The sequence below is a fragment of the Pelodiscus sinensis genome, chromosome 23 (assembly GCF_052426305.1).
Source record: "Pelodiscus sinensis isolate ZL-2025 chromosome 23, ASM5242630v1, whole genome shotgun sequence".
NCBI lineage: Eukaryota > Metazoa > Chordata > Testudines > Trionychidae > Pelodiscus > Pelodiscus sinensis.
The window spans coordinates 25711972-25724739 of NC_143074.1; the positions used below are offsets into that span (position 1 = coordinate 25711972).

Here is a 12768-nt window from a genome sequence, read left to right on the forward strand (position 1 = left end):
AAGGTACTCGGCCTCTCCCCCGCCGGATGCGGAAGATAGTCGAGGAGGAAGTCCAGTCAATGCTGCAACTAGGAGTGATAGAGCGCTCCCAGAGCGAGTGGCGTAGCCCAATCGTCTTGGTGCCGAAGCCCGATGGCAGTGTCCGCTTCTGCATCGATTTCAGACGAGTAAATGCAATTTCCAAATTTGACGCCTACCCCATGCCGCGAACAGATGAACTGTTAGAACGCCTGGGGAGAGCCGACTTTATAACCACCCTGGATCTTACAAAGGGTTATTGGCAGATCCCCCTGGACCCCGAATCGAGAGAAAAAACTGCCTTTTCAACTCCCTCGGGGTTGTTCCACTTTAAAAGGATGCCGTTTGGACTCCATGGGGCCCCTGCAACATTTCAGCGAATGATGGACCGCTTGCTATCACCGCACACGGCATATGCGGCCGCGTACCTAGATGATGTGGTAATTTACAGCCAAGATTGGGAGGAACACCTCGAGCGGGTAGCGGCCGTAATGCGGACATTGCGGGATGCCGGCCTGACCGCCAATCCCACGAAATGTAAAATTGGCTGGCAAGAAACCACCTACCTCGGGTACCAGCTGGGGCGGGGCCTAGTCCGGCCCCTAGTAGGGAAGGTGGAGGCGGTCCAAAACTACCCGGCACCCACCTCAAAGAAGAAAGTAAGACAGTTTTTAGGATTGGCAGGTTACTATCGCCGGTTTGTGCCACACTTTGCAACCCGAGCCGCGCCTCTCACGGCGCTCCTCAAAAAAGACAGTCCTCAAAGGATCCGGTGGTCGCCGGAATGCGAGACTGCTTTTCAGGACCTAAAAGCCGCTCTGTGCAGCGAGCCGGTCCTGTTCAGCCCCGATTTCTCCCGGCCCTTCATTGTCCAGACGGACGCGTCAGACTGCGGACTGGGGGCAGTGCTGTCCCAGGAGATTGAGGGAGAGGAACACCCAGTGCTGTATATCAGCCGAAAACTATTTCCCCGAGAGCGTCGCTACGCCGCAATTGAGAAGGAGGCCCTAGCAATAAAGTGGGCCATCGAGGCGCTGCGATATTACCTCCTTGGAGACTCTTTTATTCTTTTCACAGATCATGCCCCCCTGCAATGGCTCCATCAGATGCGGGACACCAACAGTCGCATCATGAGATGGTACCTGTCTCTCCAGCCGTATGTATTCACAGTGAAACACCGAGCGGGGAGGGACAATGCAAATGCCGATGCCCTGTCCCGCAGGGAGGAAGAGCAGAAGCCCAGTCCCGGAGATCGGGAACTGGACTTAAGGGGGGAGGAGTGTAGTGGGGTGGAATGGCCACCCACTGAGCCGGAGGCGGAGGAACCCCTCTGGCGGCCATTTTGGGCCCGGCCTAGCCCCGCCCCCTCACCTGACCGGAAGTCAGGGGGTGGGACTAGGACTATAAGAAGGTTGCCTGGGAGCTCAGTCAGGGCCCGGCCTCCGAGGGAGCTGGAGGCCTGGCTGGAGCTCCTGCCTGGGGAGGCTAAGACCCGGGCTAGGCCGCCCTCAGCCACCTTCCCAGAGGCCGGCCAGGGCCTCCCTGCCCGGGCTACTAAGGCCTGGTCGGGCCCGCCAGCTGAACCACTCGCGGACCCAGAGGACGGGACCGAGCCGCTGGACCAGCTGGACCCCCGGTGGGTACGAGAACGCCGGGCCGGACCGGCCCCGCGGAACACCCCAGAGCTCCGACCTCTTGACCCCTGGATTGGGCCGCCGGCCCCTGCGGAGACGACGCGGGCTTCAACTCCCCGACCTCTGGACCCCTGGATTGGACCACCGGCCCCTGCGGAGACGATGCGGGCTTCAACTCCCCGACCGGCTGCTGGGGCTACAGGTACTGGGGAAGAGGGAAGGGGGAGACAAGAGGCGGTCCAGGGGGTAGCGTGGGCTGAGAACCGCCCTAGGCCAGCACGTTGCGGGCTGGAGCCCCTGCTGAGCCCGTAGCAGCTGAACGGCTGCATCCAGGGCCCCTGGGCCGGGGCGCAGTGGAGTGGGTGGGCCTGCGCCCCTGCCACCCACCAACCGGGTGGCAGTCTCTCCCCCCCCCTTGCCACAGCTGCAGCTGCCCTGCGTGCCCCGCCCTTGAACTAGGAACTCCTACAGACCTGTGGGTTTGTTTGCGGCCCGCCTTGCGTTGGGGGCCTGGCCGCCAGCTGCTGCCCTGCCCTGCTCGAGGGCCTGGGCGTCCGTATGAGGGGTTTGGCACTCGGCCACGATCCGGATCAGACCTTTAAAGGGCCAGGACTCGGACTACTTTAAGGCCCAGTAGGGCCATAGGACGGGCTAGCCGTCCACTGTACCAGGGTGGAGGATCCGCCTCCTAAAGGCCTGCCGGCCTACAACGAACCATCCCCCGGAAGGGGACAGCTTAGAGGCTATGGTTGTCACTGCCGGAGGGCAGTGACCAAAAGGGCGACGAGAGCCACACGCTACAATGCAAATTACAAATGGATAGTGTACAAGGGGTCAGAGGTCTCTAGTGCCACCAGATTTTCATCAGCCCACTTTACCCAGACATATGAAACAAGAGCGTGCAGGTGAATGACTGACACACGACTCTACTACCTGCTGGCTGATGAAGCTTCAGTTTTTCAAGAGAAAACTTAAGAGATATTTTGAGAGAAAAGTCAAAGGCTTAAATAATCTGTCTGACACCCCATTTGGGTGTGCAAAGTAAACATATAGCTTGCCCAGACTTTCTTTATTCATTTTTAGGATAAAGTTTTCTAGTGTATGTGAAACTATCAGTTATTCAGTTTGGCTGTGTGACTGGGGTTCCCAGAACTCCACTGAGCTGATCATAATGCTGCCATTGTGGGTGTATTTGAGAAGCTGCATTTTCTAATTTATTTTTGATAATTCAATAAACTGATCAAAACAACAGGAAGACGTTAGTGCTTTAAAATGTTATTTTATAAACATGCAGAAGTGATTATGAAACAGACACTAAAGCTGACAGAACACACCCGGAAAACTGAGAGGTTTGAGAGAGGGGCATGTCTAAAATTATAGAATTTAATGCTTTCCTATTTTTAACTGATTATCTTGAAATAATATATTCTTTACACAGCAAACTCACTAAGGAGGATTTTATTTCATTTACATTTATTTATTAAGGCATATTCATGATTAGAATTGAAATACGCAGAGGCATATTTTAGAGTGCGCACACACTTCTCTCTCTCTCTCTCAGCTTGGACAGAGTGGCTGATGTGTTTTTCTTTCTGTTTGCCAGTGAGACTCAACATTCATTCCAGCCAACAAACAGAAAATCTACACTATAATAATTTTTTAAAAATTTTAAATCAAAGCCTTAGTAATAATCTTAAAGAGGATTTTAGAGTCACTCTGGTCTCTCGAGTAGATACATAATTAAGTAGGGTTTTTTAAGCATGTTTAATTAGGCCCCAAGTCCCTCCTTATCCACCCTTCTCTCCCCAATTATGTATCATTTCCCCAGGAGACCCAAGTGGCTCTGTTAATTATGTAAATAAGATGTGCACTATTCCCAGGAAGAAAGTTATAAATATTTGTGGAAAAATAATGCTCATCTCTTAACCGTTAAAAAAAATTTAAATACCAAAGAGTATTGGCCTCATCCACAAAATTTCATTAAAATTCTCTTATTTGCCATAGAATAATGAAAAAGCTACATATATCAAATTACTATTTAAGAAAATACAACAAAAGTGAAGAAATTCTAACAAGGTAGAGTAATTCACTACTGAACTATAATAGCTGTACTATGGTTCAACTGGGATCTATGCTGTTGTGTGTTTTTTTTAAATAGGTAATACATACCAAGCCCGGAAGAAAGGATTTTATAATCAAAATGCTGACACAAACTTACCCACAGTACCACAAATAATGCTGCTAGAACTAATATAATCCAATTATGCCCTCACAAAATGCTAATTTGATTATTTTTGCAGCGTTATTTGAAAAGGCATTTTAATTTTTAGGTTAAAAAAAGGCTTGACTCAAATATAATTCTCTATTAATCACCAATGTGTCACGGCATATCATATTGATACATTTCCCAATGATTATAAAAATGACTAATATGTACAGTACAATTTCCTTCAAATGTTACTGATTTTCATTACACACCTGCCAAACGCATCAGTGTTAAATAGATGAAAAGACAATTTTAATTCTAGTCAGCTCTAGCACATACTAGAGCAGGAAAAATAGTAAACCGGGATTAGAAGGTTGCGGAATACTTTTTCCATTCACCGATTTATCAAGACCTCCCTCATATCTAGCCCAAGTCTCACTCGGGCTTTTACAGGATACAAGACATCACCTTTTGGGAATGGATCATTTCCTCTAGTGCAGGAAAAGTTTTTTACCTTGCTGCGTACACAACAGCAGTTGGAAGCATGTCATAAGATGTTCAGAACCAGTCAGCAGATCAGAATCCAATGACTCAGGAACACTGAAATACAAGCTGCAGAAAGAGACGGCCATTCTCCTGCTACTGCTGGCAGCAAGGCACCAAATAATTATGTCAGAAATAATTCTCTCAAACAGTGAGTTTGCTCTGATGAATGCAAGATAACAAACAGGCCGTTGACACTACGTATACTATGGTCTAAGAGCTACAACTCCACAGAGAAATATATAGAACTCCATCTCGCTATACGTAATTTGAGTAAACCTATTTTGTCTATGTTAAAAATACTTGACAGAAAGTGAACATTTCCCACCAAAACAGTAGTGAAGCTCAGACTTGACACTCCCTACTGAAACCCCCACTAACTAATCCAGCAGACAAGAGCTACACTGCCATCAGTCATTTTTTCAGAACGATATGACACCGACCGAAGAGCCTAATGTTTATATTTTTTCAAGCTTTCCAGGGTTTATGATAAACAAGGAAATTGTTAAAACACAGGGTGGCTCTCTACACAGAAGAGGCAATTCTTGATTTAGATCTAAGTAACACCTGGTAGTTCACAATATAATTGTATTTGCATCACCAAGTTGGCTTTCCAGGCAGACTGCAAAGCCTACTTATTTGAGCTGGCACTGTGGAGGAACTGAGGTAATGGGGGAAAGATTTCTGTCTCATGAGGAAAGAGATTTTTCACGTATATTGGGGTTTACTGCCTGCTGATTTGGTGAGGGGTGCTGTGTAAAAGGAAGTGCTGTTAGGTTGGGTGAGTTATATCTTGCATTTCTTATTATACTATTTTAAAACGTACATCAAAGGGCACTGCTCAAAACCTAAATCAATATTTATATTGTGTTCACTAATCCTTAAGGCTGCAAGCCTGGGGATGGAATCAGAACAGACCAGCACAGTGACAGCCTCAGAAGGCATTTGGGATGGATGGGTGGGCAGAAGCTCTGAAAAGCAAAGCAACTCCTGGAGTTGAGAAGACTCAAGACTGGACTGGATGGTATGATCCAAGATGGCATCTCCTAGGTTTCTGTTGAGCAAGTGGCCTGTACATTGCCAGAAATCAATGACCATTTGAAAGGTGCTATTTCTGCTCTAACACCAGGGAGAGAAACGGCTGCTGCACAGTGCGGGAGAGACAGATGCCCTTGCCTGATGAATCAAGTGTTGTGTTAGCTGTAGGGGTTTAAGTGATATAAAACGTAAAGTGCATCCTTTGGATCGACTCACTTTCTCCTCACACCCAAATACCGTTTCAAGCAGGATTCAACAGCAGCTGTCTCAGAAATGAGGACAGCTAGACACTGCGCTCTGCAGCCCCTTGGACTACCTTGGATTAGAGATCCCAGAAGCAATGTACAGATCCTGCCAAAGTGGAAGCTGAAGTTTCTGCAAGATTTGTCAACGGCAGCCCGCCACTCGGGCCCTATTTTAAACTCAGATCTCTCCAGCTAGCCTCAAATGGGAGGAGTGCCACAAGATCATCTGTATGAGTGAGAGTTCTAATCACGCTCTGTTCAGCCTCCAGGACCATGCAAACCATTCCTCCTCCCAATAGCCACTGGAGATGCTGGGAAGTGGGAATGTTCTAAGAGAGAGAGAGGACTGCTAAGAGAGGCTGATGCCACCCCCTGCTAACCAATACAGACCTTCATGATAGGTGGGGAAGAAGTGAAAGATCACACTTTTCTAGCTCCCAGATGGCAGCAGGCAGAGAAGGGCACCCCCCTGGGGGAGAGCAGGATGAAATTTCCTGTCCTGGGGGACTTTCAGCAAGTCACTTTGTCTCCATGCCTGTTTCCTATCTCTAAACTGGGGGTGGCAGCACTTCACTACTTCACTGGGGTGATGTGAGGATAAACATACCGACAACTGTGAGCTACCCAGATACTATGGAGAAGGGGCTAGATTTTCTAGACAAACAGCCGACTGACTCCCATGGATCTGCCACCAGCTCAGTAGGGAGAAGACACCTCAGACTCAGCTGCACCAAACATTTTACTTGAATGACGAGACGCCAAAGGACAGACACGAGCCCAGGAGATAAGGGCACAGCCTACATGCCATTTATTTTATATTTTCATTTGGCTCCTGCTGCTATTAACTTTTAGAACCATTCCAAGGGAGACAAAGAAGAACCAGTTTCAGGCTAGCCAATTTAAAACACTGAACTGTAGGGCTGCTATAATGTTTAATTAAAGCCCAAACAAATATCTGCACATTGCAATTTAGTAAGAGCAGATGAGAAGCCAGCTCTAGGTCAGAGGGAAATGGTTCACTTACCTTGCCATCAAATTTTGAGTATTCGTTGAAAGGGTTGTTCAGCTGCAGTGGGCACTGCTCGAGTCGCACCGCCAGCAGCGACTGCTTCCCAGAGTGCGGACACTTTACTCGGAAATTCTTTTTTTCAAACAGCGAGCTGAGCTCCTCTGCTGTGATTCAAGGAGAGAGAGAAAAGCACGTGCATTACCACATGCACAAAGGGGATCACGTACTCTGGAGAGGCGATGAACTGGGAAGAGTGAGGGAGACAATGAACAGGCTAGACAAGACAGATAGGATGAACAGCAACCCCCAGTCTCACTACAAAAGGGCAATGGGACACACATAAGCAGGTGCCAAATTCAAAGCTGAAAGCTTCCTCACACAAGTAGCCAGTAGAACTCTCTGCTTGCTATAGGAGCTTACTGGGGTTAAAAAGAGGTTAGGCATTTCTCTCTCCTCTCAGCCCTCAACCAACTTGCCTACACAGACTGCAAGCATGCTACGACAGGAACCACCTCTCCCTCTAGGGGCCTAATGCAACAGAGTGCCATTGGTGGGGGTCTTTAAGTGCTGCTCTAACACAAATAAGAATAATATGGATATCAAGAATACCCAGCATTAATCAGTTTTCTGGCACATCCCATGAGGATGGGATGTCCTCTTGGCAGACTGAGCATCACCCGAATCTGTTTCTGGCCAGGTGCTCACGGTCCTACCCATGCGATCACTGAGCATGCAGTGGCAGCTCCATGGCTCACTTGCTTTGGATTGTGTTGGTGTTCCATTCTAACAACGTACATGCCAAGAACACCACTAAAGACACCCCATGCACTGATGGGTGGTAGCTGGGTTCAGCCTCACAGATCCTCATTTCTGATCTTGTTCTGCTCTTGATATGGAGCAGCTGACCAAGGTGATGAAAATAAAAAATGTCAATCCAGTGTGCTTTAGTCTTCCACAGCACCCATGTTTCATTCCGTACAATGAAGCCGATATAACCAACATTCTATAGATTTGCAGCTTCATAGCAGGCTGAAGGCCAGGACTATCCTACCAAATTCAGAGTCAATTTTGGTCAATTTCATGGTCATAGGATTTTAAAAATAATAAATTGTAAGGATCTGGACACAAAAAGGAGTTGGGGGGGATCACAAGGTTGTTGTAGGGGGGTTGTGGTAATGCTACCCTTACTTCTGTGCTGCTGCTGGGGCAGTGCTGCCTTCAGAGCTGTGTCCCCAATCAGTAGCTGCCACTATCTGACCACTCAGCTCTGAAGGCAGCAGTGCAGAAGTCAGGGTGGCATGGGGTGGTATTGCCATCCTCACTGCTGCTGGCAGGATGCTGCTTTCAGAGTCAGGTGCCCAACCAACAGCTGCTGCCCTCCATCTGCTCTGCTCTGAAAGCAGCATAGAGGTAAGGGTGGCAATACTGTGGCCCTTCTAAAATAACCTAACAACCACCTGCTGCTCCCTTTTGGGTGAGGACCCAATTTGAGAAATGCTGGGTCTCCCATGTGAAATCAGTGTAGTATAGATACGAGCACACAAAAGGCCAGATTTCAGTTCATGACGTACTTTTCATGGCTGTGAATTTGGCAGGGCACTAGCCATGACATTCCAACAGGGGCTGCTGAAGGGCCCAAAACATGGCAGCATATACAAGTGGATCCACATATTTGGAGTATCCCCGAGCACTGTCTAGTATGCTCCCCAAATATCTGAAAACTGTCCCCTGCTCAATGTCTTGTCCAGGTTAACACTGAGCTGGCTGTATCTGGAGCTACAGGCACATAGCTCCAGATGGCAATAGCTCAAGACTTGAGTTTATTCAGAGTTATAAATGCAGGCAGTCCCCGGGTTATGTACAAGATAGGGACTGTAGGTTTGTTCTTAAGTTGAATTTGTATGTAAGCCGGAACTGGCGTCCAGATTCAGCTGCTGCTGAAACTGACCAACGGCTGACTACAGGAAGCCCGAGGCAGAGTTGCTCTGCCCCGGGCTTCCTGGAATCAGCCTCTGATCAATTTCAACAGGATGAATCTGGATGCCAGTTCTTACATACAGATTCAACTTAAGAATCCCAGGCGTCCCCAAGTCAGCTGCTCCTTAAACTGATCAGCGGCTGATTCCAGGAAGCCCGGGGTAGAGCAATCTGCCTCGGGCTTCCTGTAGTCAGCGCTGGTCAGTTTCAGCAGCGGCTGACTTGGGGACGCCTGGGGCAGAGCAGCTGGGGTGCTGCTGGGTTTCTCCAGTAGTGCCGCTCCTCGGCGCTACTGGACCAATCCACCAGCACCCCAGCTTCTCTGCCCCAGGCGTCCTGATTCAGCTGCTGCTGAAACTGACCAGCAGCGGCTGAATCAGGACGCCTGGGGCAGAGCAGCTGGGGTGCTGCCAGGTCGGTCCAGTAGCGCCCAGAGCGGCGCTGCGGGACCAACTGGCAGCGCCCCAGCTGCTCTACCACAGGCGTCCGGAGAAAAGCCTGGACTGCTGGGGGGGGGGGGGGGGTGTACTAGCTGCACCCCCCCCCTCCAGCAGACTAGGGAGACGCGGGCGGGGGACCAAGACGTACCGCGGTCCCGCCGCCCAGGTCCTCCGCGGCTTTGCTCTGTGTCTCCCTGGTCTGCTAGACATCAGCAGACCAGGGAGACGGGTAGCAAAGCGGAGCAAAGCCGCGGCGCGTCTGGGCTGTCCGCTGCCCGCGTGCTCCGCGGCTTTGCTCCCCGTCTCCCTGGTCTGGGGAGATGTGGAGCAAAGCTGCGGAACACACGGGCAGCAGACAGCCCAGACGCGCCACGGCTGTCCCGCTGCCGGCGTCTTCAGAGGCTTTGCTTCCCGTCTCCCTGGTCTGCTGGTCTCCAGCGGACCAGGGAGAAGGGCAGCAAACCCCGTTCGTAACTGCGGATCCGACATAAGTCGGATCCGCGTAACTCGGGGACTGCCTGTAATAGTAAATATTAAAAAAATAAGAGTTTCAAGGGATATTAATTTTTTTTCTGGTCTTAATCCCACAGCTCATTATTGAGGGCTAAATGGAAACTCTCTTGGGGCCATAGGTTAAAGCTAGTGATGTAATAGCGTAGTCGATTAACCGATAAGCAAAACCTTATAGGTTAATGCTATAGAATACATGCACCACTCTGCCCCTCCCCCCCATTTTTTAGCAGGCTGACCAGCAGCCAACTCAGTCCTGGCTTGCAACAGGTCCGGGACCTACCCCTACTGAGACTCTGCATTTTAAGTGCATTAGGAGGCAGGCAGCCCGCCCAGCTCAGTTCCGGCTTGTATTGGGTCCAGGAGTCAGCCCCTCCCCTGGACAGGGGCTGCTGCCACCCTGTGCTGCTACCTCTGTATCAGAGGCAGCAATGTGGGGCAACAGGCAGCCAGTCTGGGAGGGGAGCTAATTTTTAAGTGGGCTTCCCTCGTGGACCAGCTCCCGCCTGGCACCCCATGCTGCTGCCTCTGACAACAAGCCTCTGGCAACAGTGTGGAGTGGCAGGGGACTCCTCGGGAGTGGTTGCTGGCCCTGGCCCCGGGGACTATAGAAGACTTGAGTAACCAATAAGAATTCATGAGGTCAATCAACTATTCAAATAACCGATATTTAACATCCCTAGTTAGAGCAAGAAATAACTTAATGCAGAAGAGCAGGATTAAATGTTTATATAATTATGTCCATTTAAAACCCATAACCTATTCCGTTTGTACTACAAGCTTGTTTTGGCTTTAAAAAATTCTCATTGCCACTATATTAAAGTAGTGCTAACCTCTGTCCTGTGGAGTTGTGTCTCATGTTTTCATTGGAACAAGTGAGAAAGCAAGTGCTGTATCTGCTTGTGTTATTTCTTAGGAAGTGTTTGAGATGTGCTTGTTTTCTCCATCTTTTGTTGGGATGAGCCGTGAGAGGATCTCTGGAGCTCTACTGTGCTCATTACTGTGGCATCTATCTTTCTCTGAGTTTTGTAGTTTTACAGGTTTGTGAAAGTGATGTGACTCAAGAGTCTAAAACAACAGCACACTCCACAGTGTTGAGAGAAGAGACAGGGAAATGAGTAGGGAACGCTATTTTAACGGCCTTCAAATTTAGTAGAAAAAAACCATAGATTAGGGTTTGGTTTGGTTTTTTTAAACAACATAGCTGCACTAGTTTGGCATTCTACTGAATAAAACAAAGCTTTTTAACTAGCCTGCATATGCGAAGCTCAGACGGTGGTTTATATTTGATTGGTGAGTTTTGTTTTCTTGTTTGTTATTTACTGTTATTTAAATCTACTACATATTTGAGAGAGTTTTTCCTGTATTTCAGTCTGTCTGTCTGTCCAAGAACTCCTCTAAAACAGTAAGAGCCAGGACCACAAAATTAGGTAGACAGCTTCCTCTTAAAATGTGAAGAAAGATAAGAGTTTGGTTGTGCAAGGAAAATGGGTTATGCCTGGAATGGGATTCTTCTCAGAAAACCAAACAGGAAAGAGACAGAATCACCAAGGTGAAAGGGGCTGGCTGGGGGCACTCCCCCCAAATGTGGGACTGGCCCAGCCCCTAACCTTCAACCCTCCAGTCACCCTTTAGGGCAGGTGGAGGGGCTGAAGCTCCCCCTCCCATCAACCCCATTCATACAGAAACACTGCTGGCTGTTCCCCTTAATGGAGAGAAAGGGGAAGTGCACAGTTTGCTGCATTCCTCATTCTGGCTGAGAAGGGCAAGGGCGCAGATTAATCTGGACCTGCCCCAGCTGGGGGACATGCACCCCTCTTTTGGCCGTGGCCATTGGAGGTGCAGTAGCCATGGAGAGGCGCTTCCCATCTGGCCTCAAGCTGCTGTGATGAAAGAGAGGTCTGGGGTTGTCCTCTCTCCCTGTAGCAGCCTGCACCTGAACCCTCCTCCCCAGCACCACCCCAGAGCACTGATTCAAACAAAGAAAAACAAAAAGTAATTGAGTGAAGGACCCAAGCAATGCCAGGGAAATCTTCTAGGTTCCTATAAAGTCAAACACCAGGAAGGAAAGAAGTTTAGATTACTTACCTACCGCGCTCTGGAGTGGAGAGGGAATTCAAGCTGCTTACAGCCAACCCTGCCTAAGTCAATGATATGTCAGTCCCTTACGGGATCATTTAAGAGTATTCTACACTTATAGCATCTCTTTGCCACATGTACCAGCAACAGTCAGTCTGTCAGGCTTATCGGTACATTAAAAAACAGTTCCACTCCAGTACAGTATTGTTAGGGATGTCTACATGTGGAATTTGTTTAATCTTGAGACAAACACCTCACAGATTCAAAACAATTAGAAATTATGCTTCCCCCTTTCCCCTCAAAAAAGCAACCGCTGTTTTTTTTGGAAATAGCGAGTTACAGCCACAAAGAAGCAAAGAACCGAGAAGGAGAAAGACAGAGAGAAAATTAACTTTTGTCCTTTGAGAAGCCTAAGATATCAACAGAAATAAAAAACCCAGGAAGCAACGAGCGATCAACCTCGGTGAATGTGGCACAAATCAATACAGCAGAGCCTAAATAACACCTACTTTTTAAAACAGATTCTAACCTCCGAGCTTGTAAGAGCTGCTGGCAAAGGGAGGATGGCTGAGAAGAGTTGAACACAGTTGTTCCATTATCAGAATCTACATTTTTATTTTGAAACATACCTTGGGTTTGGGACTCCTATCACAAGACGTTCACAACATAAGGTACCATTCTATTTAAGGCAAAGAGTCAAAATATCCCAGAAAGAAGGGAAGTCGCTCTCACCAGCTATTAAGTCACTTTCAAGGTCCAATTTGATCCCTTCATGCACCAATGATGGGGAAGAAGTCAAATGCAGGAAGGTGAAGTCTGCCAAAGACAACATTTGGAGGAAGGGAAACTTAATAAAAGGGAGGGCAATAACAGGAGATTTTATCCAGGCCTTGCCTTACATTTTCCTTTCTTGCAGTAATGAGGTCTACAGATCCACGCAGGGATGGAGGCAGGGCAGACCAGATAAGTCAATCAGTGGCAGGAGAGGTGTGGCGCCCACTCTGAGAAACGTAGTGGAGACATAGCCTAGGAAATCTCTAGCCACTCTGCGTTGGCAAGAAATATTCGA

The 12768-nt window shown here is 48.5% G+C and overlaps 1 protein-coding gene across 10 annotated transcripts in view; it reads right to left on the reverse strand.

Annotated features, from left to right (window-relative positions):
- Positions 1-12768, reverse strand: part of MAPKAP1 (MAPK associated protein 1) — a 176417-nt gene that overhangs the window by 125517 nt on the left and 38132 nt on the right. For 6 of the 10 annotated variants that reach the window (XM_075905713.2, XM_075905705.2, XM_075905706.2 and 3 more), the window contains 2 exons: positions 12432-12515; positions 6709-6857 (listed from right to left, as the gene is read on the reverse strand). The exons of 1 other annotated variant lie outside the window; for it this stretch is intronic. In XM_075905713.2, the coding sequence (XP_075761828.1) occupies positions 6709-6857; positions 12432-12515 (233 nt within the window). The remainder of the gene's footprint in view (positions 1-6708; positions 6858-12431; positions 12516-12768) is intronic. 3 more of the 10 variants (XM_075905714.2, XM_075905710.2, XM_075905711.2) reach the window with 2 other exon arrangements.